The sequence below is a fragment of the Pseudocercospora fijiensis genome (genome assembly GCF_000340215.1).
Source record: "Pseudocercospora fijiensis CIRAD86 unplaced genomic scaffold MYCFIscaffold_9, whole genome shotgun sequence".
NCBI lineage: Eukaryota > Fungi > Ascomycota > Dothideomycetes > Mycosphaerellales > Mycosphaerellaceae > Pseudocercospora > Pseudocercospora fijiensis.
This window is the reverse complement of record NW_006921540.1, coordinates 1,586,293-1,608,350: the sequence shown is the minus strand read 5'-3', so window position 1 is coordinate 1,608,350 and position 22,058 is coordinate 1,586,293. Positions and strand designations below refer to the sequence as shown.

At 51.1% G+C, this 22,058-nt stretch overlaps 10 protein-coding genes across 10 annotated transcripts; 7 read left to right on the top strand and 3 right to left on the bottom strand.

Annotated features, from left to right (window-relative positions):
* Positions 1-777: 777 nt before the first annotated feature.
* MYCFIDRAFT_80895 (uncharacterized protein) lies at positions 778-1,536 on the top strand (the record flags this gene model as incomplete). Its single annotated transcript, XM_007932658.1, has 1 exon — positions 778-1,536. The coding sequence occupies one exon, from the start codon at positions 778-780 to the stop codon at positions 1,534-1,536; it is 759 nt and encodes a 252-aa protein (XP_007930849.1).
* Positions 1,537-2,361: 825 nt separating this feature from the next.
* Positions 2,362-3,240, top strand: MYCFIDRAFT_80894 (uncharacterized protein; the record flags this gene model as incomplete). The annotated part of the gene is made up of 1 exon (XM_007932657.1): positions 2,362-3,240. The coding sequence occupies one exon, from the start codon at positions 2,362-2,364 to the stop codon at positions 3,238-3,240; it is 879 nt and encodes a 292-aa protein (XP_007930848.1).
* A 106-nt stretch (positions 3,241-3,346) lies between these two features.
* Positions 3,347-5,182, bottom strand: MYCFIDRAFT_190754 (uncharacterized protein; the record flags this gene model as incomplete). The annotated part of the gene is made up of 2 exons (XM_007932656.1): positions 3,347-4,980; positions 5,044-5,182. The coding sequence occupies 2 exons, from the start codon at positions 5,180-5,182 to the stop codon at positions 3,347-3,349; spliced, it is 1,773 nt and encodes a 590-aa protein (XP_007930847.1).
* Positions 5,183-5,561: 379 nt separating this feature from the next.
* On the top strand, positions 5,562-7,168 carry MYCFIDRAFT_80892 (uncharacterized protein; the record flags this gene model as incomplete). Its single annotated transcript, XM_007932655.1, has 2 exons — positions 5,562-5,813; positions 5,870-7,168. The coding sequence occupies 2 exons, from the start codon at positions 5,562-5,564 to the stop codon at positions 7,166-7,168; spliced, it is 1,551 nt and encodes a 516-aa protein (XP_007930846.1).
* A 483-nt stretch (positions 7,169-7,651) lies between these two features.
* On the top strand, positions 7,652-8,482 carry MYCFIDRAFT_36825 (uncharacterized protein; the record flags this gene model as incomplete). Its single annotated transcript, XM_007932311.1, has 3 exons — positions 7,652-7,808; positions 7,878-8,029; positions 8,102-8,482. 3 exons carry the CDS (start codon positions 7,652-7,654, stop codon positions 8,480-8,482), a joined length of 690 nt encoding a protein of 229 aa, XP_007930502.1.
* Positions 8,483-8,809: 327 nt separating this feature from the next.
* MYCFIDRAFT_178619 (uncharacterized protein) lies at positions 8,810-9,197 on the bottom strand (the record flags this gene model as incomplete). The annotated part of the gene is made up of 2 exons (XM_007932654.1): positions 8,810-9,059; positions 9,100-9,197. 2 exons carry the CDS (start codon positions 9,195-9,197, stop codon positions 8,810-8,812), a joined length of 348 nt encoding a protein of 115 aa, XP_007930845.1.
* Positions 9,198-9,271: 74 nt separating this feature from the next.
* Positions 9,272-10,259, top strand: MYCFIDRAFT_36838 (uncharacterized protein; the record flags this gene model as incomplete). The annotated part of the gene is made up of 3 exons (XM_007932313.1): positions 9,272-9,933; positions 9,990-10,101; positions 10,161-10,259. 3 exons carry the CDS (start codon positions 9,272-9,274, stop codon positions 10,257-10,259), a joined length of 873 nt encoding a protein of 290 aa, XP_007930504.1.
* Positions 10,260-14,266: 4,007 nt separating this feature from the next.
* Positions 14,267-15,784, top strand: MYCFIDRAFT_37303 (uncharacterized protein; the record flags this gene model as incomplete). The annotated part of the gene is made up of 1 exon (XM_007932339.1): positions 14,267-15,784. One exon carries the CDS (start codon positions 14,267-14,269, stop codon positions 15,782-15,784), a length of 1,518 nt encoding a protein of 505 aa, XP_007930530.1.
* Positions 15,785-16,705: 921 nt separating this feature from the next.
* MYCFIDRAFT_178616 (uncharacterized protein) lies at positions 16,706-19,501 on the bottom strand (the record flags this gene model as incomplete). Its single annotated transcript, XM_007932653.1, has 19 exons — positions 16,706-17,383; positions 17,411-17,453; positions 17,494-17,915; positions 17,966-18,191; positions 18,235-18,375; positions 18,411-18,454; positions 18,489-18,516; positions 18,564-18,582; positions 18,606-18,634; positions 18,675-18,684; positions 18,708-18,746; positions 18,778-18,806; positions 18,835-18,937; positions 18,958-19,012; positions 19,055-19,125; positions 19,146-19,165; positions 19,196-19,331; positions 19,382-19,412; positions 19,439-19,501. The coding sequence occupies 19 exons, from the start codon at positions 19,499-19,501 to the stop codon at positions 16,706-16,708; spliced, it is 2,187 nt and encodes a 728-aa protein (XP_007930844.1).
* Positions 19,502-20,268: 767 nt separating this feature from the next.
* On the top strand, positions 20,269-21,732 carry MYCFIDRAFT_144851 (uncharacterized protein; the record flags this gene model as incomplete). Its single annotated transcript, XM_007932652.1, has 1 exon — positions 20,269-21,732. A coding segment is annotated over one exon (1,464 nt), but the record flags the coding sequence as incomplete, so codon positions are not given.
* Positions 21,733-22,058: the final 326 nt, after the last annotated feature.

Here is a 22,058-nt window from a genome sequence, read left to right as displayed (position 1 = left end):
ACTTACTAGAATCGAACGACTCGTCTCTACTATACGAATCCGCTTCCCCTGCTACTACTCGAGCCGACAAACCACTATCTATAGCTACTATTTCTTCCTCGTCCGATTGCTACTATTCGTTAGTAAGCCGGTCGTTACTTAACTAAGGAAATATACTAAAGAGACCTAAAGCTATACTATTATATAAAAGAGCTAGCTATTCATATACTATCTACTATAAGAGCAGGGTCTATCTGATGCTAAGGCAATAATTTGGTCAGTGCGTAGGTTGCCGCACCCGAAGCCACCCCTTCTAGCCGGAAACCTTAGAATTGGGCATGAAAATTGCAACTACAAAGGGATGGAATGGGGCATGCATGGCCTTGGTCAATAATGACATTCATCGCTTTTCCACGTATGACATCGCATCCTCCACGAGACCTTCCGTGCTGTCACCCGTCTGTCCCGTCGCAGCTGACATGATCCATCAGGAGCAAGAAGGAGGAAAGGACAACGAAGACGGAGATGTCGTTTAGACTTTCGGGTCACGTCGGCCGGCGCAAACGCAAAAGCCCGAACAAGGAAGGCACCGGCGGCGATACCTTTACCTTGTGAGATGAGGGGGCGGGGCGGGGCGGGGCGGGGCGGGGCGGTGCGAGGGCGAGGGCGAGGGCGACGAGCATTTAACGTGGTAGGCCAGCACTCTCCCTCTCACGCCGACGGTATTGTATTTATCGACCGCAGCGCAGCATTTCCTCCCCCACACCACGCTGCTCTCCCTCTTCATCCCACCCCCGAATGGCTTCCCACGCCCACGCCCACGCGCCGACGTCCGGATCGATGCTCGTGCTGCTCCCCGCGGCATTGTATGTGGCGAGCGTTGCGGGCTGGGCCTTCTTGGAGCTTTACGCGCAGTCCGGCTTCGAGCATGGCGAGCGAAGGTACGACTGGTCCATCGAGTCGCTCAGTGACCTGGGCGTCGACTACCGACAGGTCCATCCCCTGAAACACTACAATGTCACCTCGCATCGCTTCGCAGCACAAAACTACAACTTCTTCCAAGCAGGCGCCATCTTCGCTGTTGCCCAGCTCGTCCTCTTGTACGCCAGCCGTACGCGTGCCACGCAACACACTGCCACGCTCCGCACCTTCCGCTTCCTGCTGACCCTGTTGTTCGCTGCTGGCATGCTCCTTCTGGGCTGCATCCATGGCGGCCCTCGCGAGAAGTTTTGGAAGATCATCGGATGGCACTGGACCGGCTTGGCGCTGGTTTCCATCGCGGGCAATCTGAACTCCATCCTCTCTGCCCTTGTCGCCACCCACTTGGGCCGCCACGAAAGTCCCACGGCCTTCAGAGCTCTCAGCCTTGGCTTGGGCATGAGTGGTCTGTACAGCTTCTATCGCTTCCTTGCCCTGCCCGAATGGGATTGGAAGACACCTGTTGGACTGTGGCAGCGCGGGTCAATCTATCCGGTGCTCGCCTGGGAGCTCCTCTCTGCCATCAGCATCATTGTCTCCACCAGTCGAGGCGGCAGCTCGAAGCCAAAACGAGCGTGATTCGTCGCTGCCATCGTCATCCATGATCATACGCGAACATCGGCTATCCCTTCCAACCAGTTCCGCTGGCTGATGCCCTCAAGCCGGGAGAGTAGGTGTCTGCCCGTCGGTGTGCATGGCCTGGAACAGAACTCTGACCAGAAGCGGATCATGTCAATCCTCCGAAGAGCATCTGTCGGAGGTGTGATCACCACTTCCGCGTGTCTCAGAGGCAGAGCCGTCCGTACGTAGCCGAAGAAATTGAAGTTTGTGTTTCTGAGGCCATCCCGCCGTCATATATACCTGCCAGGATGATGCACTACATCGAAAATAGCTCGTCACAGTCATCAGACGGTGCGAGTAAGCCAAGTTGGCGAGAGGTTGTTGATAATAATGTGGTCAAAGTCAAAACCAAGCATTTGACATGGATCGTCACGTTTTCCGTGTTCACCCAAATATCTTCGGCACGCTGAGCACCCGAAGCCGTGGGCTGGGCAGTGAAGGCAATTCAGAAGGATCGCTTTCCGAGACCACGCCGTGCTCGGGTCCAAGGCTGTTGCAGCACATGACATCAGTTCTGACTGGCGGACCTACCTCGCTTCCATCGCCGTCCCTGGCCAATTCCCCAGATCGCTTGTCTGGGAGCCTTCCTAAACGCAACCCTGCACCAGGAAGAGCAACCCAGTGATGCTTTGTCTTGGCCACCTCACTCGCCAGCTTTGAGCGGCTGAAACGCATCCGATCTCCGTGGCTACTGCGGTCACCATAGATATACGCGCTGAGACAGCCGCCTGACTACATCAGCCGCTTTGATCATCACGGATCAGCAACAATAATACGGTCAACATGCATACCGAAAGCATTGCTCGAGCATTCGATGCGGATGCTTTCTTGTGCACAGCTGAAGAACTCTGCTCGCGTAGACGGAAAACGCCTGGAACTTACGCTGGATTCGAACCCACCCAGTATGATGGTATCGCCCAGCAGTACGTCAGCCCAAAGGACCTCCCACATGGCAAGATGGAGAAGGCTTTGATATCAAAGGCACTCGGAAACTGCACTGGACTCCGAATTCTCGACATTGCCGGTGGGACTGGAGACCATGCTCGCGTTGCAATTGAAGGGGGAGCCGATCGAATCGATGTTGTTGATATCAGCGAGGCGATGATGGAAGTGGGAAAGAAGATCGAGGCTGAGGCTGGTCGAGAGGTAATCCATTGGTATCGCGGCGACATAGTGCTGCCTCTGTGGGAGCAGATCAAAGAGCTACCGATCCAAGGCTACGATATCATCATGGGCTCATTTCCTTTCGATCACATAGAGACAGTGGAGGAGTTGGTCTCTATGTGGAGAAACATTGCTGCATACCTCAAGCCCGGAGGCCGAATGATTGGCGCCAGAATCCAGAATCCATGGTCCCGCTGCGTCCAGGATGGCAAATATGGCGCGAGGGCAACCCTCATCGAACAGACAGCGACACGCGCTGTGAGGTGCCAGGTCCTGGTCAATACCAAGCCACCCTTCACCTTCTACTCTTGCTCCACCGAGATCAGCCTGCGAGGCGACACATATATCCCCAACACGCTCGGAGTCATCGACGTACAGAACTTAGATCCAAAGGAAACGGAGCTATTCCAAGAAGACCCGGAATTCTGGAAAGACTTTGTCGAAGATCCGTATTTTGTGGTTTTCACGGCGAGAAGGATCTCGGTCTCGTCTAAATGAGTCTCGCGACTGTCGATATTCAACGGTACATCTACAACAATGTGCCCAGGAGCATGCCTTGTTTTCAAATTTATACTCGTCTCAAGTCATATGACATCGCAATCGCTTAGTCCTCCGGAACCTCTGACTTTGCCCACCAGAAACCGCAAGCTCCTTTCGCCCACTGATCGTGTACAAATTGAGCAGCAACCCCAACATTGTCCCCGCCGGCCGGTTCGTCGTTGCCGAGACCAAAGATCATGGTTCGACCACCACCATCAGACCTGCTGAATGGCTCCCATCTGGGTCTCTGCACTGCTTTCCGTCCTTCAAGAGCGTTTGGATCACCAGTGGTTATGAATGAGGTCACGTAAGACAGGAACTTCTTGGCGAGCTCATCCTGAGTCGCTGAGATTTCACGCACGAGGGGCGACATTGTTTCGTAGAAGATTTGGTCACCGTGGTTTGCACCACCGAGGACGGTCCTGTTCAGAGCCCAGTGGTAGAGATACACTGATGGCCCCTGGCCTTGGCTGGCATAATTGACTGTCTGGCGCACGGGGCACACATAAGCATACTGGCCGTAGGCTGCCTCGACTCGCTTATATTGTTTGCCAACCCCAAGCGCGGATATGTTCCTCGTGTCAACGTATGGGGATGCCTTGTCCATGGCAGGATCTGGGTAAAGCTCGTTCAAGGCCTTGAGATCACTCTTGCTCAGCTGTGGCAGAAGTGTCGCGAAGAAGCTGGTAAATTCGCTGCTGTCGGACATCTTCTTGGGCACGTACATGGTACCTTCATTATGGTTGAAGCCAGTCATGATTGGGACTTTGTGCCATCTGCCAGACTTCCATGCATCGAGTGGTCGGCGAGATATAATCTCATCGTCGAGAACTGGCTGCCAGGCCCATCTCACGCTAGGATTGTATTCATCGAAAATCTTGCTTTGGGCAGCCTGGACGGCCTCCGTGGAAGCCTGGCGAAGGCATGGCAGAATCAAAGCTTCTTCCTGGAGGTCACATCCCACTTCAGCGGCAAATTTCTCAAATTGGACCCGGTGAAGCTTGGAGTCTGCTGGGTGGACGACTCTTGATGTTGCGCCGCCGGACTCGATGACGGCTTTGTGGAAGAGCTCTCTCTTCTCATTGATGTCGAAGATATGATGGCCGATGCTGTGGGCACCGGCCGAAAGACCAGCGATTGTTACATCGTTCGGGTCACCGCCAAAAGCTTCGATATGCTTCTGAACCCATTCGAGTACCAGCTTCTGGTCGTGCAGTCCGAGATTGAGCTGACCCTCCTTGGCTGTAAGCTGGCTGTTCAAGAAGCCCAAGGCGCCAATCCTGTAGTTGAAGGATACTGCAATGAAGGGCTCTTCGGAATTGGCCAGCATAGAGGCGGTATCATGCATGGCAGCGAAGCCTCTGTTGAAGGCACCTCCATGGAAATATACGAGGACGGGATACTTGGCGTTCTGGAAGCTGCCTCTCCATCGAAAGACATTGAGAGTCAGGCAGTCTTCGGACGGTTCGAGCCAAGGTGTCGCTGGGATCCGGAGTAGCTGTTTCCCAGGACAACGTGAAGAGTATTCCGTAGCCTGAATCGTAGCATTGCTATCCGGCAGAGGTACAGCTCGAGCAAATCGTCGTTCTCCAACTGGTGGCTCTGCGTACCGAATGCCAAGGAATGCCTCGATAGGTACCGGATGATTGTTGCTTTCCAATAGCGTGCCAATGAATGTGCCTTGAGATATTGTGACCTCTGGGTGGGTATCGATGTTCCATTTCTCCAGAGAGAAAAAGGTCTGAACCTTCCGATGCACACTGGGAACAAAATTGTAACCGACCAAGAACGCGACCAACGAGGCCAGAAGGATTGTGGATCTCGGAATGGGAGACTGATGCCTTGAATTCCGCCGAGGCCGTGCAATATCAGACTCTTGTACGCCTTTCCTGTCCGACATCTTTACAACGACTTCATGCAGAAACAGAAGACGATTCCGTGTGCCTCGGTGCTCGAGCGCGCCAGGATTTCTGTGGTGCGCGCCATTCTAGCGCCACGGCTATTGCTCGGCGTTCTCATTTGCACAATGCACAATGCACATTTGCCCACATGCCGCTTTCATCATCCCGGGGTCTTGATAGGCGATCCAGGACGGGCAAGATTCTTGCGGGCAAGGACTCGGAAACAGGTCGCGATGCAGTGGCGGATGTGCTCCTGAAATCTATTTACTCGATGCCGCCTGCTCTTGCGTCGCCTTTTGGCTGGCTTTCAAACGTCCTTGAGAGGAGCGAATAGAACAGGAAGCAAGAATGACGACTTCGCAAGAGCACGACATCCAAATGGCGGAGAAGAATAGTCTAGGAAAGGGTGGCCTGGAGACAACCGTGTCACAAAGTGGAAGCTTGAAGGAGGGCGAAATCAAGGACCTGGATCAGGCTGAAGTATTCCTTCGAACGAATGACATCTCGCACGATGATCTCAATGCCATGCTGGCAGACACTGCCGGCATCAAGAAGCTGGTCAAGAAAGTTGATTGGATGCTGATGCCGCTCCTCTGCGGTACGTATCTGCTCCAGTATATCGACAAGCAGGTAAGCATGGTGGTAGACGTTCGATGAGATATCGATGCTGACGATGTTCCATCCAGTCTCTGTCATATGCGGCCGTCTTCGACTTGTTCGAGAGTACCAATACAACGCAGAAGCAGTATAGCTGGCTTGTGAGCATTTTCTACTTTGGCTATCTTGTCGCAGAATGGCCCATGTCGTATGTTGCGCAGAAGCTACCGACTGGTACTGTAGTGTCCGTGGCCATCATTTGCTGGGGCAGCATTCTCATGATCATGGCATCGAGCCACAATTTCGTCGGACTAGCCATTTGCCGATTCCTGCTCGGCTGCTTCGAGTCGCTGATCACGCCAGTTTTCATGATGATCGTCGGCCAGTGGTATCTTCGCAAGGAGCAGTCTTCTCGAGCCGGACTGTTCTACTGCTTCAATGGTGTCGGCGCATCGGTCGGTGGGATTCTGTTTTTCGCGGTTGGTCAGGCCAAGGGCTGGGACGTGTGGAGAATCATATTTCTCCTCGCCGGTGGGTTGACAGTGTGCTGGGGTGTCATGATGCTATTCTTCCTGCCGAACAACATCATGACGGCGAAGCGCTTTAGCTCGCACGAAAAAGCCACGCTGATCGCTCGAGCGCAGCAGAACCAAACCGGTGTCTTCAACGCGACCATTAAGATGGGTCAGGTCAAGGAGGCATTGGTTGATCCTCAGGTCTGGCTACTTTTCTTCTTCGTACTGCTCAACGAGACGGTGAATGGCGGTCTGGCGAACTTCTCCAAGCTCATTATCAAGGGCTTGGCCGGGGGCAGACCGCTTCTGACGACGGCGTACGGCATACCGACAGGAATGTGGCAGGTTTTCTTCGTCTTCGGAGGTCCTTGGTTGGCGAGTAAATTCAAGAACATTCGAACGTACATCATGGCGTTGTACGTGTGCCCAACGATTCTTGCGACGGCTTTGCTGTGGCAGCTTCCGCACACCGCAGAGCATAACAAAGGCCTATTGGTTTGCAACTACATTTCGGGGGCATACGTGGCTTCTCTTGTCATCGCTCTCCAGCTGCCTGCAAACAACGTCGGCGGGTACAGCAAGCGAGTTACGGCGACGGCGCTGGTCTTCCTCGCATACTGCGTGGGCAATATCATCGGACCGCATGCTTTCCTCCAGAGCGAGGCACCGACCTATTCCACGGGATGCACGGTAACTATGGCATGTGCTTCTGGCCAAATCGTGCTGTCGTTCATCATCCGGGCGATGCTGATACGGCGGAACAGGAAGCGAGATGCTATGTATGGACGGGCGCCAGAAGGTGCGCAGCTCACGGAGGGCATCATGGAGGACAAGACGGATTTCGAGAACCCAGCCTTCCGTTACTCATACTAGGTAGACGTCGTCGCGTAGAGTGTGGTATGTTCTCTGCTACGCGTGGTATGTTCTCTGCTACGCGTGGGATATTCTCTGCTACGCATGGTATTTTCTCTGCTACGCGAGGTATGTTCTCTCTCCCATGCAGAATGTTGTTCCTGCGCTCCATGTCCTTTCAAGTTTCCGGCCTCCCTCTTGCTCCCAGCCTGCTGAGCACCTCGAGCGATAGTTGTAGCTGGGCCGTCAATCCTTCATAGCGTTGATGCTGATGCCTCGATGTCCGCCCTGCTATCCGACTCATAATCCCGCCAAGTCACTCCGATCCGAAGTCTGTCCCGCGGTTGAGGTTGAGATGCGAAGTCTTCGGAGGGGCTGATCAGGGATGACATCGACATCCCGGTCGTTCGTTCGCCTTGTCAGCCGTGCGGTGACGCGACGCGAACGAAAACTTTCCGAGGACCAGACACGAGGACTTGTCACTTCCCTTTGTGCTTCGCGATGATGCTTCTCGCCGGCCTCGTTCGATATGCAGATGACGCGGCTGGGCTGGAAAAGCTGCTGAGACTGTTGCAAGGCTTCTGCACCATCGCATGCGGGCTGCCGGCGTTTGCTGACGACGTCGACACGGTGCTCAAATTGCGAGCGCAGTTCGCTCTGGGTGGGTGTGTTTGTCGAGGAGATGGTCGGAGGATGGCGGATGGCGGAACACTGATGCACCGTGACACAGGCCGACGCTACTTCCGCTTCTTGAAATGGCATCCGTGCTGGGTGGCCGCTTTGCACGCCTTCCGCAAGCAGCAGGCGCCTGTGATCACGCTCCTTGAAGTTGGCAAATGCTCCTTCCTGGGCCTCTACTTCTTCCTCGAGATGGGAAGCATCGTAAGCCAGCCAGCCTGCCTGCCTGCCTGCATCTGCGCGAGGCATCGGCATCGGAAAGCTCAGATGGCGCAGGGCAATGCACTCGGCGTCTCCGCGTCAGAATGGGCGGCAAACGTGCAAAGAGAAGCCAACAAAGCCTGGTTCTACGCCCTCGTACTCTCCATCATCCTCGGCCTATGGCAGATCGCATCCCGAATCTTGTCGGCCACCGCCAAAGCGCCCACGCAAATTGACGAAACGCCGGAGCAGAAGCCGGCCGTCGTGACGCCTGCAATCGACTCCCGCGTCTATACACAGCTGATCATTGACTGCTGCGACCTGTTCATTCCCGGCTCTGCCGTGGGCTGGATCCCCGTCGGCCTGGTCTTCGTCGGCTCGGCCAGCACTGTGTCATCTCTCCTGGCAGGTCGGCAAATCTGGAATCGCCTAGTCCTACAGCAACGAGCATCTTAATGCCGCGCTGACTCCCAACTATGCTGCTCAGCTGCGCCCCGTCCCTCCTACGTGGAATCATGGCGTGCAAGAATCAATGGAATGGCCCTCGGAAGTCAGTGCTGGGAAAATTGCTATCTATCAGTCACTTGCACACTCGAACGCGTGACGCTAATAGACATCAGGTATTGCCTCTTTCGTGCCTATTCTATCCGCCGCCGCCCAAGCTCTGCAACCTATCACCCGACATCTCTCACCGACTGCCTTGGATCTGCTCCGTAGCGCCGGAATGGAAGAAATTATGTCCATGAAATATCATGATTAGATGAATACAGAGATTCTCCCATTTCAGGCATGGCGTTCCGCAAAATTGCCACTTTTGGCGTTCAGCTCTGAGCTCTTGGAAGGTAATAATGAGCTTGCCTGCTCCACAAAAATGCCACAAATGACATTCGGAGCGGACGAGGGGAGGACTGCCATGCACTCATCAGCTGACTGATTCTTGACATGGACCAGCAGGTGCAATACTACGAGCCGGACCGAGGGCTGACTTGGTGCTCCAGGCATTGGAAACATACTTACCTCCATCTTCCTCACCCTAGCTTACAACAGACTGCACAAATCGTGCTCGCAATCACCATCTCTTCTTCAAACTAGCGAAATGGCAGCTCCTTTCGGTCTTGACATCGTCAACCAGGCACCGCCAGTAAGTATGGATGTTGAAAACGGATGACATCAGACTTACAGATAGAAGGGCACGAAGCTATGGGTAAATGAGATCGTCGGGATAATGCAATAGATAGATTGCTCATGTCGAGTCTTGATAGTTACTACACTGCGGAAACATCGAAGCAGGTAAATCGAACGACCACAAGGCATACAACATGTCTGAGACCTTGCCTAACTCCGTATGCTTCAGATGATGGTTTCTTCGTGCGTGGCGTCACAGCCAACACCGCCTCTCAACCGGACAAGCCAGCTCCTCGGCGCAAGATGGTAATCATCTCCGTGCTCATCGAGCATCCCACTGAAGGTCTCATCCTGTTTGAGACCGGTGCCGGGCAAAATTACCCTGAAGTCTGGGGTGCACCTACCAATGACATTTTCGCTCGATGCGATTACACCGAGGAGCATGAGCTACCAGCTCAAATCGCCAAGACTGGCCACGAAATCAAGGACGTGAAGGCTGTGATCATGGGCCACCTGCATATCGACCATGCTGGCGGTCTGGAGAACTTCAAGGGCACTGACGTCCCAATCTATGTTCACGAGAAGGAGATCAAGCATGCTTTCTACTCCGTCGCTACCAAGTCTGATCTGGGTGTTTATCTACCCAAGGACTTGGATCCGAATTTGAACTGGAAGGCAGTACATGGTAGCTTTTTGGAACTCGCTCCTGGCATTAATTTGAGGCATTCTCCGGGACACACGCCGGGATTAATGATCATGCAAGTCAATCTTAGGGAGAGCGGGTAATGTATATGGCACCAAAGCGGCCTCGACTTTTCAGTTAACATGGGTGTCATAGAACCTGGATTTTCACGACGGATCAATACCATGTTCACGAGAATTACGAAGCAGACGTGCCCCAGGGCTGGCTGGCTCGTGACCATGATGATTGGGTCGCTTCTCATCAGATGGTATTGTGCTTCTGACTTGCTGCGTGACTGCGCTTGTTGCTGACCATCTTTACCCCCAGATCAAAGCTTTGCACAAACGCACCAAAGCAAACATGGTCTATGGGCATTGCGCAGAAACATTCTGGAAGTACAAAGTCGCGCCGCACGCATATCAGTAACTGCCTGGAGACGAAACAGATGTTGCCACGTCATGTGAGCTCCGTTGCATGTATATTGTTGTCGTCGTACATTGAGACATCAATAAAGACTGCCTTAGTGTGTGTGTGTGAAGGCTGCAGGAATCGAGCCAGACGAAGCGTCAGTTTTGCCATCTTGAGAAGTCTTGAATCAATCAATGCTCACGGCGAATGCACACCGCCGAAGCGGCACTGGGCCAAGTTGTGGCTTGCCCGTGATCAGATTCCTCCTGCGCCTGCAGCGACTACTAGAGCATGATGTGCTCCTGGTCGTGACACACTTAGAATCAGCGTGAGCGCTAGAAACGTTCCTGGACCATTCTTTGATGCGTATCATGAATACCTTGGTCGCACGAGCTGTGTGGGCCTCGAAGGTATATAACGACGCGGAGAAATGCGCCTGCGGAGGCTGAATGAGCCGGCTCGGTGTATTGACTCGGGAATGGCCAAATTGTCTCATTTCGTGTCTTCGCGTGTGTATACACTCCCTTCGATCTTCCACAGTTCACCCGCTCAGCTGTCCATCGATTATCCGGGGTTGCGTCAGCCCACTTCACCCCTCGCCCTAGCTCGGGGATTCAAGCTATACGTAAAATCGCTTTTTCTTAGTAGGCCACACGTAAAATTCGATAACAATAATGTTGTAGAGCACATATAATGGGAAATTGAATATAAGTGCGATAAGGGTTAAGAAGCAGTAGATTTCCGGTATATTAGCGACTAAATTGCGACTACAGGTAGTTAGAATAGGCTAACAATCGGCCTCCGCGTATACCTCGCGTCAACTATATAGTTAATCACTTTACAGGTCGGCCTATATGTCTATTATATAACTACTACCTCTTCTTGCTAAGTAAATAGCTAACTACTACTATATCTACTATCTACCTCTTCTAGCTTAATAGGGTTGTTCTTGCTACTAGCAACCGCGCCTTTGTAACGACTAGATTTCTTCGGAGGCTCGTAGAAATATCGCTTGCTTTGTATAGACTCGTAGCGGCGACGAGGAGGTACTAAATAAGGCTAAATTGCAGTATATACGGTATCTTTATTAAGCAGCGCCTCGTCTTGCTAGAGCTAGTCTAATCGAGTATTAGGCTCTTACGCGAATAGGCTATTTAGTCGCCGCTTTGGCTTAATAGTCTATACTATAATATCGCCTTTATAGTTATAAGTACGAGTCGGCAATAGCAGTATCCTTAGCTTACTCTAGCTATAGGTAACTATACCGCTATTAGTTATATCGGTGCGGCGCCTGTAATCGCTAAGAATAGTCGCATATAGATTACTAGTCTTCTTCGAGGTATTATTGCTATCGAGAAGCTATAGGTCGAAGATACGCTATAGCGGCTTATCGATAGACTAAAGGTTAACGTCTGTCTATTTAGTCTTGCTATTGTTATTAAATACGATACGGAAGGCCTTACTGCACTTAAGCCGATATAAGCGTGCCTTGCTAATAGTATTCTATACCTCCTATAACATCTTCCGGCGGTTATTGTTAACTAGGTCCTTGTCTTGTTACGTAACTTGTAAGCGCAATTTATTCGCCTCGATAGCACCTACCCTTATAAGCCGATTAGGCTGCTCCTTCTATCGCTTCTTTGCTCGCTTAATAATGCTCGTAGACTAGTATTTACGCTTATATTCCTCGCCTTTACAGATAGCCGCGTTAACTAAGATAGTATAGGCTTCTTCTACTTGCTTTATAGGTAACGAGGAAAATAGGTTAAATAATAGTAATATAGGATCGATACCCTATAGGGCTAGTTTTAGATAAGAACGTCGGAAGTCCTTACAAGCTTGTATAGCACTACGAGACGCCTTAATCGTACGAGGGCTAGTCGTAGTATTAAGGAGCTATTGCGGCAGTTCGGGTATCGGTATTCGCTAAGGTAGCGTAGGGGGTAACGATAGCATGCCCTAAGCAATTAAGTTTTCGAGATCCCCGAGGTAGTAGCGACTATTAGCGTAAGCCTAGCCTTCTAGATCGATAATAGTAGGCTCTACGGAACGTTATTGCTTAACCGACGCGATATGCTCCTACTAAGCGACCTCCGCTATTGCTAGCGATTTATTATAGCGGACTTCTTCCTATACTAATTCGCCCTTAATTGTTTGCTAGTTCTAGTTATAGTTAGTAGCTCTATACTAATCTCGAATATGCCTATAAGGGACCTCCCTATTAATTGGGAATATGCCTATCTTCCGAAATACTAACCTTATATTATAAGAGGTAAACGTCTTGCTACGAATAGCCGAGAGCGCCTCGATGAACTTAGGTATTCCGAATTTACTAATACTACGGTATATAGCCTCTAACACTGCTTGCCTATGCCTCAGTTTATATACCTAGAACAGGATAATATCTAACAGCTGCATAAAGTGTAAAGTGTGTAGTTATAGGCCCTATAGTTAAATCTTATGCCGCTTTGCAAAGGCTGCAAACTCCTTAAAGCAGTAGAAGCCGTAATTATCGTATAGAAGCACCCTCTATTCTTCTAGATCTTTAGGCCTTGTCTTCCGCTTAAACTAGCGGATATAGTGCATTGTAGTATCGTCGGTTATATATCTAGACTTATTAACAGTAATTAAGAAGTTGTCCTTGCCTAAGAACGAGGGTATATTAGTTAGTAGGTAACGTCGTTCTTGCCTTAGGTAGTAGCAATAGACTTACCTTCCTTCGGTACCTACCGTTCTTAGACTATTATACCTTTTACAATTAACTAATAATCTACTACCTTACCGAAGGCATTAACGGTCTCGACGATAGTTATATACGTACGGTTGCTATTACATTCGGTCTAGGCGCGCCGCTTCGTATCTATTATAACGATATACTCGTTACTACCTATTCTAACTCGGAAGCCAGTCTTATTAAAATTCTATATATTCCGCGGCTTTATACCTAGTCGCGAAATTATCGCCTTAAAGCGGTTAAACTAACTCCTTATTATAGAAGGGTCGTAAGCCTCCTTCCGCTATACCTTAATCGGCTTAGACTTGACTTTGCTAAGTCTATAGCGCTTTAGAAAGCGGTCGGCCTAGTCTATACTAAATAGCGGTATTGTATCCTTCGGCATCCCCTCTAGCAATAGGCTAACTAGTATCTCTATCGCTACGATAACGATTAACGCTACTAGCAAGAATATACCTATTACGTCCCTCTCTCGACAATAATCCGCTAGCGCTAGCTCTTAAGACTCGTCTAGTTTAGTGTTAGTTAATAGACGATTAAATAGCGATCTACGGCCTCTTAACCGCTAGTAAATACGAGAATATAGGCTAGTTGCCTTCTTACTCTTATAAAGCGCTCGAATGCTAACCTTCTTCTTATCCGATTTAGCCTCTAATTCGTAGTACTTCGAAACGACGCGTTCTACTACCCTCTCTGCCCTCTCCGTCTCGGTTAACCGCTCGGCCTATACCCTTTTTACCTTTTTGCCCCTTTTACGCCCTATACCGAGTTTTATATACGATCCGTATAGTAGAATATAAGAAACAGGAGGAACACGAGGAATATACGCTTTAGAATAAGGTGGACGCGCCTACTAAGGATTATATAAGAAATAGCGATAGCGAGGTCCTACGACTACTATACGCTCGGATAAACTAGCTAATATTATATTTAGACTCGCGGTTTAATATTGCACCTACCTAGATATCTATATAGGACTGGAATATACCACTTATCGAGTTTTACGTGTGGCCTACTAAGAAAAAGCGATTTTACGTATGGCTAGAAACCCCGCGATCAGCGGGCGTGAAGTGTGTGACGGAACCCTGGATATGGAATAGAATGGCGAGAGGGAAACGGGCCGAGCTCCGCAAAGCTTCGCAATTCGACTGCACAGAAGGATCCGCTCTCGGTGAAAAAGAAATCGTCCCACTGGTGATGACACGCACTCATATCAACATGCTGCCTTCTCCTTCTCCTCACATCGGCTACCCCTCTGACCGACTTGTACAAGTCTTGCAAGATGACAAGTATGGCTGGGCCACTTCGAACCGGCTCCCAAGAGCCCTACAAGGACGCGGGAATAATCAACGAAGAGGCCCCTGAGAATGGCGAACCTGTCGAGCCGTCGCGCATGCGCCAGATCTACAGAAAGCTCGATTTGAGAATCATCCCTCCCTTTTGGACCCTCTACTTCCTCTGCTCAGCCGTTCGATCAAATGTCGGCCTGGCCCAGACCATGAACACCAGTAATGGCCACGATCTTGGGAGCTATCTTGGCATCTCATCGCACCGCGTGTCAACGGGATTGGCACTATTCTACGTGTCCTATGTTGTTCTCGAGGTGCCTTCCAACCTGGCAATGAGCAAGCTTTCCCCTTCAGCTTGGCTTGCTCGTATTGTGATCAGTGTGGGCATCATCGGCACAGCTATGGTGGGCATGAAGAACGCCGCAGGCTACTATGTGCTGAGACTCCTGCTTGGCGCAGTAGAAGCTGGCATGTGGCCAGGAATGTCGCTATTTCTGACTCTCTTCTATCCTCCGCACAAGATGGCCAAGCGTGTGGGTTGGTACTTTACTGCTTCTCAAGTCTCTGCAGCCGTAGTCGGTCTTGTCAGTGCTGGCTTCCAAAAGCTGGATGGTGATGGTGGTCTTGTTGGCTTTCAATGGATGTTCTTGATCTGGGGTCTGGTAACTCTGGTCTGCGGATTTGCGCTGATCTGGTGGCTTCCGGAAAGACCGCTGGCGCCAGACGAGGAGAGGAAATCCACTTGGCTGAACAAGCTCTTGCCACTGACCAAGCCAGCGTTGCAAGGCGAAGATGCAGTGCTTCACTATAGAGAGCTTAGTCTTGCATACCACAGCTCTGACTGGACAATGCGGGATCTGTGGAAAGTCCTGGTTGATTGGCGCTTCTGGCCCTTGCTTGTCATGTACTTTGGTGTGGTTGGTGTTGGTAATGGAGTTCAGTCATACGGCACTGTAATCCTCAAAGCGATCAATCCAACTTTCAGTGGCGTGGAGCTCAGTCTTCTCTACGCGCCCATCTGGATCTGTGATTTGATTGGAATTCTTTGCGTAACGCCAATCAGTGACCACTTTAACAAGCAAAGAGCGATCTGGTTCAGCATCCCCACGCTTCTTCAGATCATAGGTCTCCTGATCACTACCTATGCCGGCGATTCCACCTCAGCCAAATGGGCTCGCTACTTTGGGCTTCTCGTAGTTGGTTTCGGACTGGGACCTACCGTACCTATCACTATGACATGGACAGCAGAGATATTCCAACCGAGGCATGGTGAGGTTGGAGTGGCAGCTGCCACGGCTCTAGTGTCTGGTCTTGGAAATTTGGGCTCAGTTGTGACAAATTATGCCCTGTTCTCGGGTTGGCCTGCTGATAAAACGAGGGATCCAGTGTACATTGGTTCGAACTGGGTTATGATTGCTATCCTGCTCGCCAGCATTCTCTCGAGTTTTGCGATGACCGTGTTGCTACGAGTTCCAGGACGAAGTACCACGCTCAAATCATCAACGCAGATCAATAGATGAAATGGAATATCGTCGACGGGTACACCTGCACACCCTCTCCCACTTGCGATGCATGTCTGCTGTCAAAAGTGCTTCACTACTTCTTGTGTAGCCTGCGTCGCTGTGGCAAGCAAGCCGCAAGTTGAAGCTCTAGTACTAAATTGCAAGATAGGCCACTTTCGATGTTTGGATAACGGCAAATATTCTGCTCTCGGGATGCCCAGATCGGCAAAATCGGCATCACGCAATCTACCAGTGAAATAGTATCCAAGAGCGGAGCTCCAGAGGTTGAGAAACCCTTTAGCATCGCAACTCAGGACCACGCAAGTCCCTGCCAATGGTCGGCGTTAATGTAAAGGTCTCATCGAAGATCTTCAACGAAAAGTTCGAGACGCAAGCTTCGGAGACGTGCTCGCAGATCTCTATCTCTAGCTGCTATTGTTTCCTCCGGAATATGTAGTGGGTCGAGTATTACAAGCAGTTCTTCGGTGTCTCGAGAATGGGATTGCCAATATAGAGTCTAGAAAACGACGGCAACTCGGACTCTATCATATTATATATCTCCAACACTCCGGCAAATTTCCGCAAAGTACGTGCTCCTCCAGTGCTCAGCAATCTGCCCTGGCCGGTCCAGTATTACCTTAATAGGCATACAATATGTCCTTATCGGCTTTCAGTTTCGGTGGTCGGTTGGAAACACCGTTATCCGATGTGCTGTAGCCACTGGACGGCAATCACACCGAAAAATGTGTTGCGCAATTCAGGGCTGTGAAGCATTGCTGCTATATATTCCAGCAACTTCCGTTGGAGCAGTGCAAAGGCATGCAACGAGAAACCACGATCTTGGACGGAACACCAGCTTACGTGAGCAGCTTGCCTCCATGTTTTATGGAGCATATATCCGTCTTTCTTTTCGTATCGTATCAATGAATAACTGGACTGCTAATTTCGGACGGCCGCTCCGCTCCCAGGAAGCTCCACAGGTTTGGAGGCCTCCGAAGGCAGCTCGAAACGCTCGACGCCCTTTCCTGTGTCCAATTCTGACCTTGTAGAGGTTGATGGAGGCAGCTCCGATAGGGCCGTATCCGGAGCTTCCGTAGGTGACATTTGTTCATTGACCTTGACATCGCCAGGTGGCCCTGCTCCTGTTGAAGAGTAATCACTTGTTCCTTTCTCCGGCGGTGTCACTTCTACGGCCGCATTACTCCTCGCTCTTCGTCTTTGAGAAACCAACCACCATACGGCCAAAGCTGCAATCAAAGCGACACCGACCACAACACCAACAACAATTCCAGCAATCGCGCCTCCAGCCAATCCACCACCGCTTCCGACTGGGGTCGGAGACGGCAGCGATGCAGCGACCCGGCTGCCCGGATTGAACTTCTTTACTCCTGCGCAGATCAATTCAGCGGTAGCATACTGAATTGTGCTTGGTCGCTCGGCATTCGCTATAGGCATCCAAATGGCGAGAATTGGTGCAGCGATTCGCCCCAGGAGATTGTAGTTGGCATCATTGTAATCGACGAAAGAGGTCTCGATCGCGTAGTATGCATCATTGTGGCTCACATTCGTGTAGCAGTTCGCGTACAGTATGGAGGAGTTGTATCCAGTCAGAGCTGCCTTGTGTCAGGTATGTCATGAGGAGACGATGGGGATACTCACGAGTAGCATTGCTAACTGTTGTATCATCCTTAAAATAGTTTTTGCAGCTTTTCGGTAGATTCGAAGACAAATTCGCAGCGATATCAGAGCACACCGTGCTGATTGAGTCGACGGTGAGGTTGCTATTAGGATACGGCGTTGGATTCAACGTCAACTCCAAGGCAAACTGCTGCGCCAAAATCTTGATGTCGTTGACGCAGGTCTCATCCAGCACAGAGTAGCAGGAACCATTATCTGACTGTGCTCTGTATAGCGTGTTGTTTGGAAAAGGCCCAATAGCCATGCCGCATACATCGTAGCCGAGGCCAAAGTCGTCGCTGTAGTTGGCACCTCGGGGGTTGAGCCATGTTGTCAATTGAAGACGAGAAGTGTTGGGTTCCTCAACCAGCGTGACCGCCAGGTCTACAGGTCTTGTCTTCCCAGTGTCATTATCTGGTTGATCCGTCTGCGTTCCTTGATCGACGTTGGGATTGACTGTGAAGACGCCAGTCTTGCAAGGTGAGTATGCAGGTCGATCAAGTCAAGACAGGAAGGACTAACCCCGTTCGCATCTGCAAAAGTCTGGTTGCACAGCAGAATATCAGTGAAAGCTCCAGCGGTTGCATTCGACTGGCCAAGCTGTCCAAAGGCGGACTCGACGAAAGCCAGGAAAGGTAAAATGAGTCCGATGGAATGCATCGTCTGGTAACGCCTGCGCGAAGAACACCTGAAGTTGAGACAGAGGCGCAGGAGCTGGGGATCAAGCATGTAGAATGCATATGACGCTCTGAATGATGTGCTCACAACCGGCAGCGCTACGATCCTTCCACAACGCCACGAGTGTCGTGGGACCGATATCCATATCGATGTCCTCCGCCATTGGCGCTGCCGATCCGTTCCAGCGTGCGCCAGGACTCGACTGTTGCGGGACGCTGAGGATTGGAATTCCAGCAAATGGCAATATTGCGGGACTGTAATTATTGCAAAGAGGTCGGTTGTCTTACACCGGACAAGCAAGCCATACCGAACTGCTTTGTGTATGTGCAAGATCTAGGAGGTCATTGCAAGGCAACATCGAGGATACATACAATTTAGCTTCATCAGGCGTCCTGCTTCAAGCAAGCGATGATCGGTAGCCTAGAAAGGGTTAGCAAAAGACTCGTCTTGGCATGGCATGGCTTTGAAAGGAGGTTGACATCACCGACAACGATGTCACTGCTGTCATGTGTACTTCAAAAGGCAAATGCTCTGCGAAGGCCCAAGTTGGCACCGTTGGGGGTCTTTCGTCGATATCATATTGGACCCAGCATCATCAATCCCGAACTTCTACGGGAGAACACGACTATTGATTTGCCTCGGCGCTCATCCTGAACTAGAGCTACTCTCCTTGCCTGCTATAGTGCTTAGTGGTGGTGGTCTTGGTCGCACACGAGGAGACAACTTCATACCATCCCCACAGCACCGTAAGTAAGACTGAAGCCCATTTCAAAGATGTATGATCCGTATGTCTTGGATTCGGATCATCCAAATGAGCTCAATGCTAGGATCCGCACATCTTGAATCCGGATCAATGAGCTCAATGGTGCCGTGCCCAAGGCCATCCACTTCCTTGAAAAGATGGAAGCATTTCTTCTATATTCCCCCCTCGACGTGATCAGGCGCTGGCTCGCCGTCGTGTAGCTCAGAGGTGATCAGAAAGAAGTGTTTTCGCGAGTGAAGAGCTCAAGCAATGATATATCACCAGTAGCCATCTTTTCATTGCTTGCTGGGAAACTTTGACATACGGGCCACGGCCAGGGCGTTCGGACATCGACCTCGGCAGAAGGAACAATCCGTGAACGTGGCTTTCCTTGTCCTGGCCTGTCCTTGCTGCCGTGGATGACCACCCCATTATTCCCCGTGACTGTAGCTTCGCTTTCGAAGACGTCTGAGGCAGCCACAACCTGTTATTGGGTCATTTTGCGGCCAAAGGGCGACATGATCTCATGAGCAGCATCACATGTAATTTCTGTGTGAATGGAGGCGCGAAACCACATCACACATCACTGGCCGACAGCAAACCTTGACTCCTGACATGAGCTCTCTTGGCAAACCCATCATTCATTCCAATGATAAAGACATCATGGCAGCGGAGAGGAGTCGTTCAGTAATACCAAAAGCCGTGAGTATCCTTCGGCGCTCTGAAGACCGGTCGCTTTTTATTGACACATGCGCAGTGCTTCAATTGCAGGATTCGAAAGGTATCGTCCGAGAGTCCATCCATCTCCACTAGTCTAAGCCGTTGAATCAGATTCGTTGCGATAAACAGTATCCGTGCTCGTCCTGTTCGACCTCCGGCATCGACTGCAAGCCGTCCACGCAAGGACCTGGCCTCCAGCGTACTGCGGTGCGACAGCCGACGACGACGCATGGGTGAGGCACGAAAGCGTTGCTCTTCCGAGAGTGCGGCACCATTGTTGACCTAGCACAGGTCCTTGGATCTTAACCAGCTTGCAGAGAACATCGAGCAGATCCAGAGCTCCGTCCAACAGCTGCTCGCACTTTCGAATCGACAATCGGTTGACAGCAGTAGTGCCAGTAACGGTAGCCCGAAGGCGACATCTCCCCGACCCTCTATAGAAACATCAGCCACGATTGACACTTTGCCGGCCGTGTATGAGGGAGTCTCTAGCTTCGCTGCTCAAGCCCTCGGTGCCGGCGAAGTCTCTCAGTCACTTGCTCAAGATCATGCCCAACTCGTCGCTGCTCAGGAAGGCCTTAGACATCTAAGGGAGGTTGTTTCACGCGGCAGTCCTCCCGACACAGCCGTTTCACCTGGCAAATCTGCCACCGTCCATCTCACGATTGACCATGCAAGGGACATTCAGCTACCACCCGTAGACCACGTCCTCGCTCTCCTCAAAACCTTTAAATCGCACCCATCAACAGTGCTACTTGCCTATGGACTCGGACAGATCGACGAAGTGGAGACGCTTTGCCGTGCTGCCTACTTTCCAACGCAGCCCATGTCTGTTGGAGCATTGACTATGATGCATGGTCTGTTGCTCTTCTTGATGATAGAGTGGATGCTGCACCCTGATCTCAACATCCCCCGAGGTGTAGATCCACAAGCGCTATATGAGCAATGCGAGCGGAATTTTGATGCTGGCCTCCAGTTCCACGAGATATGGACGAACCCCACTCTCGAGAACGTGAAGGCATTGCGCATCGCTGCCTGTCGAGCTCAAGAGAATTCTAATATGAAGCGATCATGGACAATCATGGCTTGTGCCGCCCGACATGTTCTTAATATGGGTCTGCACAGGCGCGGCAGCTACACAAATCTTCCTGAACACGAGGTGCAAGACCGACTCAGAACGTTTTGGACTATTTTTGGGTACGAGAAGAATCTGGCACTCACCTTCGGTCAGACATCCACCATAAGGGACGACGACATTGACGTCGATATGCTCATGCCATGTAAAGACTCGCGTTTTACCGCTTGGGACGAGTCACTCATCTCCTTCGTCAATCTGGCTCGCTTGGAAGGTCAAATCTCCGAACGTCTGTATACAGCGAGAGCCTTGAAGAAGTCTCCTCAGGAGCGACTTGCAATTGTAAAAGAACTGTCTCGAGGCTTTGATCACTGGTTTCTCTACCAACGACCGCAAGCGACAGCGGAGACTATCTATCCCGACATTTACGATGTACTTTGCGGGAAAACGACTGTGGTGATCTACTACTCCTTGTTGGCCACGCTTCACCGAAGCACGTTCGCGACCATTGAATCTGCCGGCGTGATCACCCAAGAATGCTACGACGCAGCCCGTCAGGGCTTGGCTGCTCACCTGGAGATCTTCCCCTCGGTTCGCGACTTCCGCGAAGGTCGTCTAGTGAACGCGTATTTGACCTGGTTCCTCCTGTACGGGTCGTTCACTCCTCTGGTCGTTGTCTTCCTCCACTCCATATCTGTTTTCGACCATTCGGATCTCGATCTTCTCATTCGATTCCAACAATCACTAGAAGAAGTCGTAGAGCCAAGAGAGAGCACTCTTCGCTTACGCAATGCATGCGCCATATTCTCGTCTGTTGCGCAGGCTTACGTCGGGTCTCGAACACCAGCGAACGAAGGCTTACGCACGCAGCATACAGCTGTAATCCGTCGTGAGAACGTGCATGAAGCATTTGAAAATTCCCAGAACACATCACACAGCCTCGCTAGCGAGCGAAGTGCAGCCTGGGATGCTTGTGCCGATGTGAACGTTGACGAGATGTACACCTTTGTTGACAACTGGATCGATGGAAGCCAACAAGCCGTAGATCTCTTCAACGTGGAGTTTGTCACATGAGCGCGGATCAATCGAACTCTGGACCCATGTGCGCTCTCTGTGGTCATATGAGCTGGCTGGAAAAGGCACCTCGGCGTCTTTGCCAGCAATGTGGTTCTCAAACACTGCGAGCGGCTAAACATAAACATACCCTTGTCTGACAAAGCCTGAGGGTACCACGTTGCCTGTCAAGATGCATCTTCAGATGCTGGTTCGGGAAGTGCTGTTCTTGAATGTCGGTCACATTCTGGTGCGCTCCAATCTTTCCATTTCCTCGCGATTTATTCCGTGTGCTCCCACATCTCGTCCAACAGTTGCCGCCATTCTGCTTTTGACTGACATTAGCC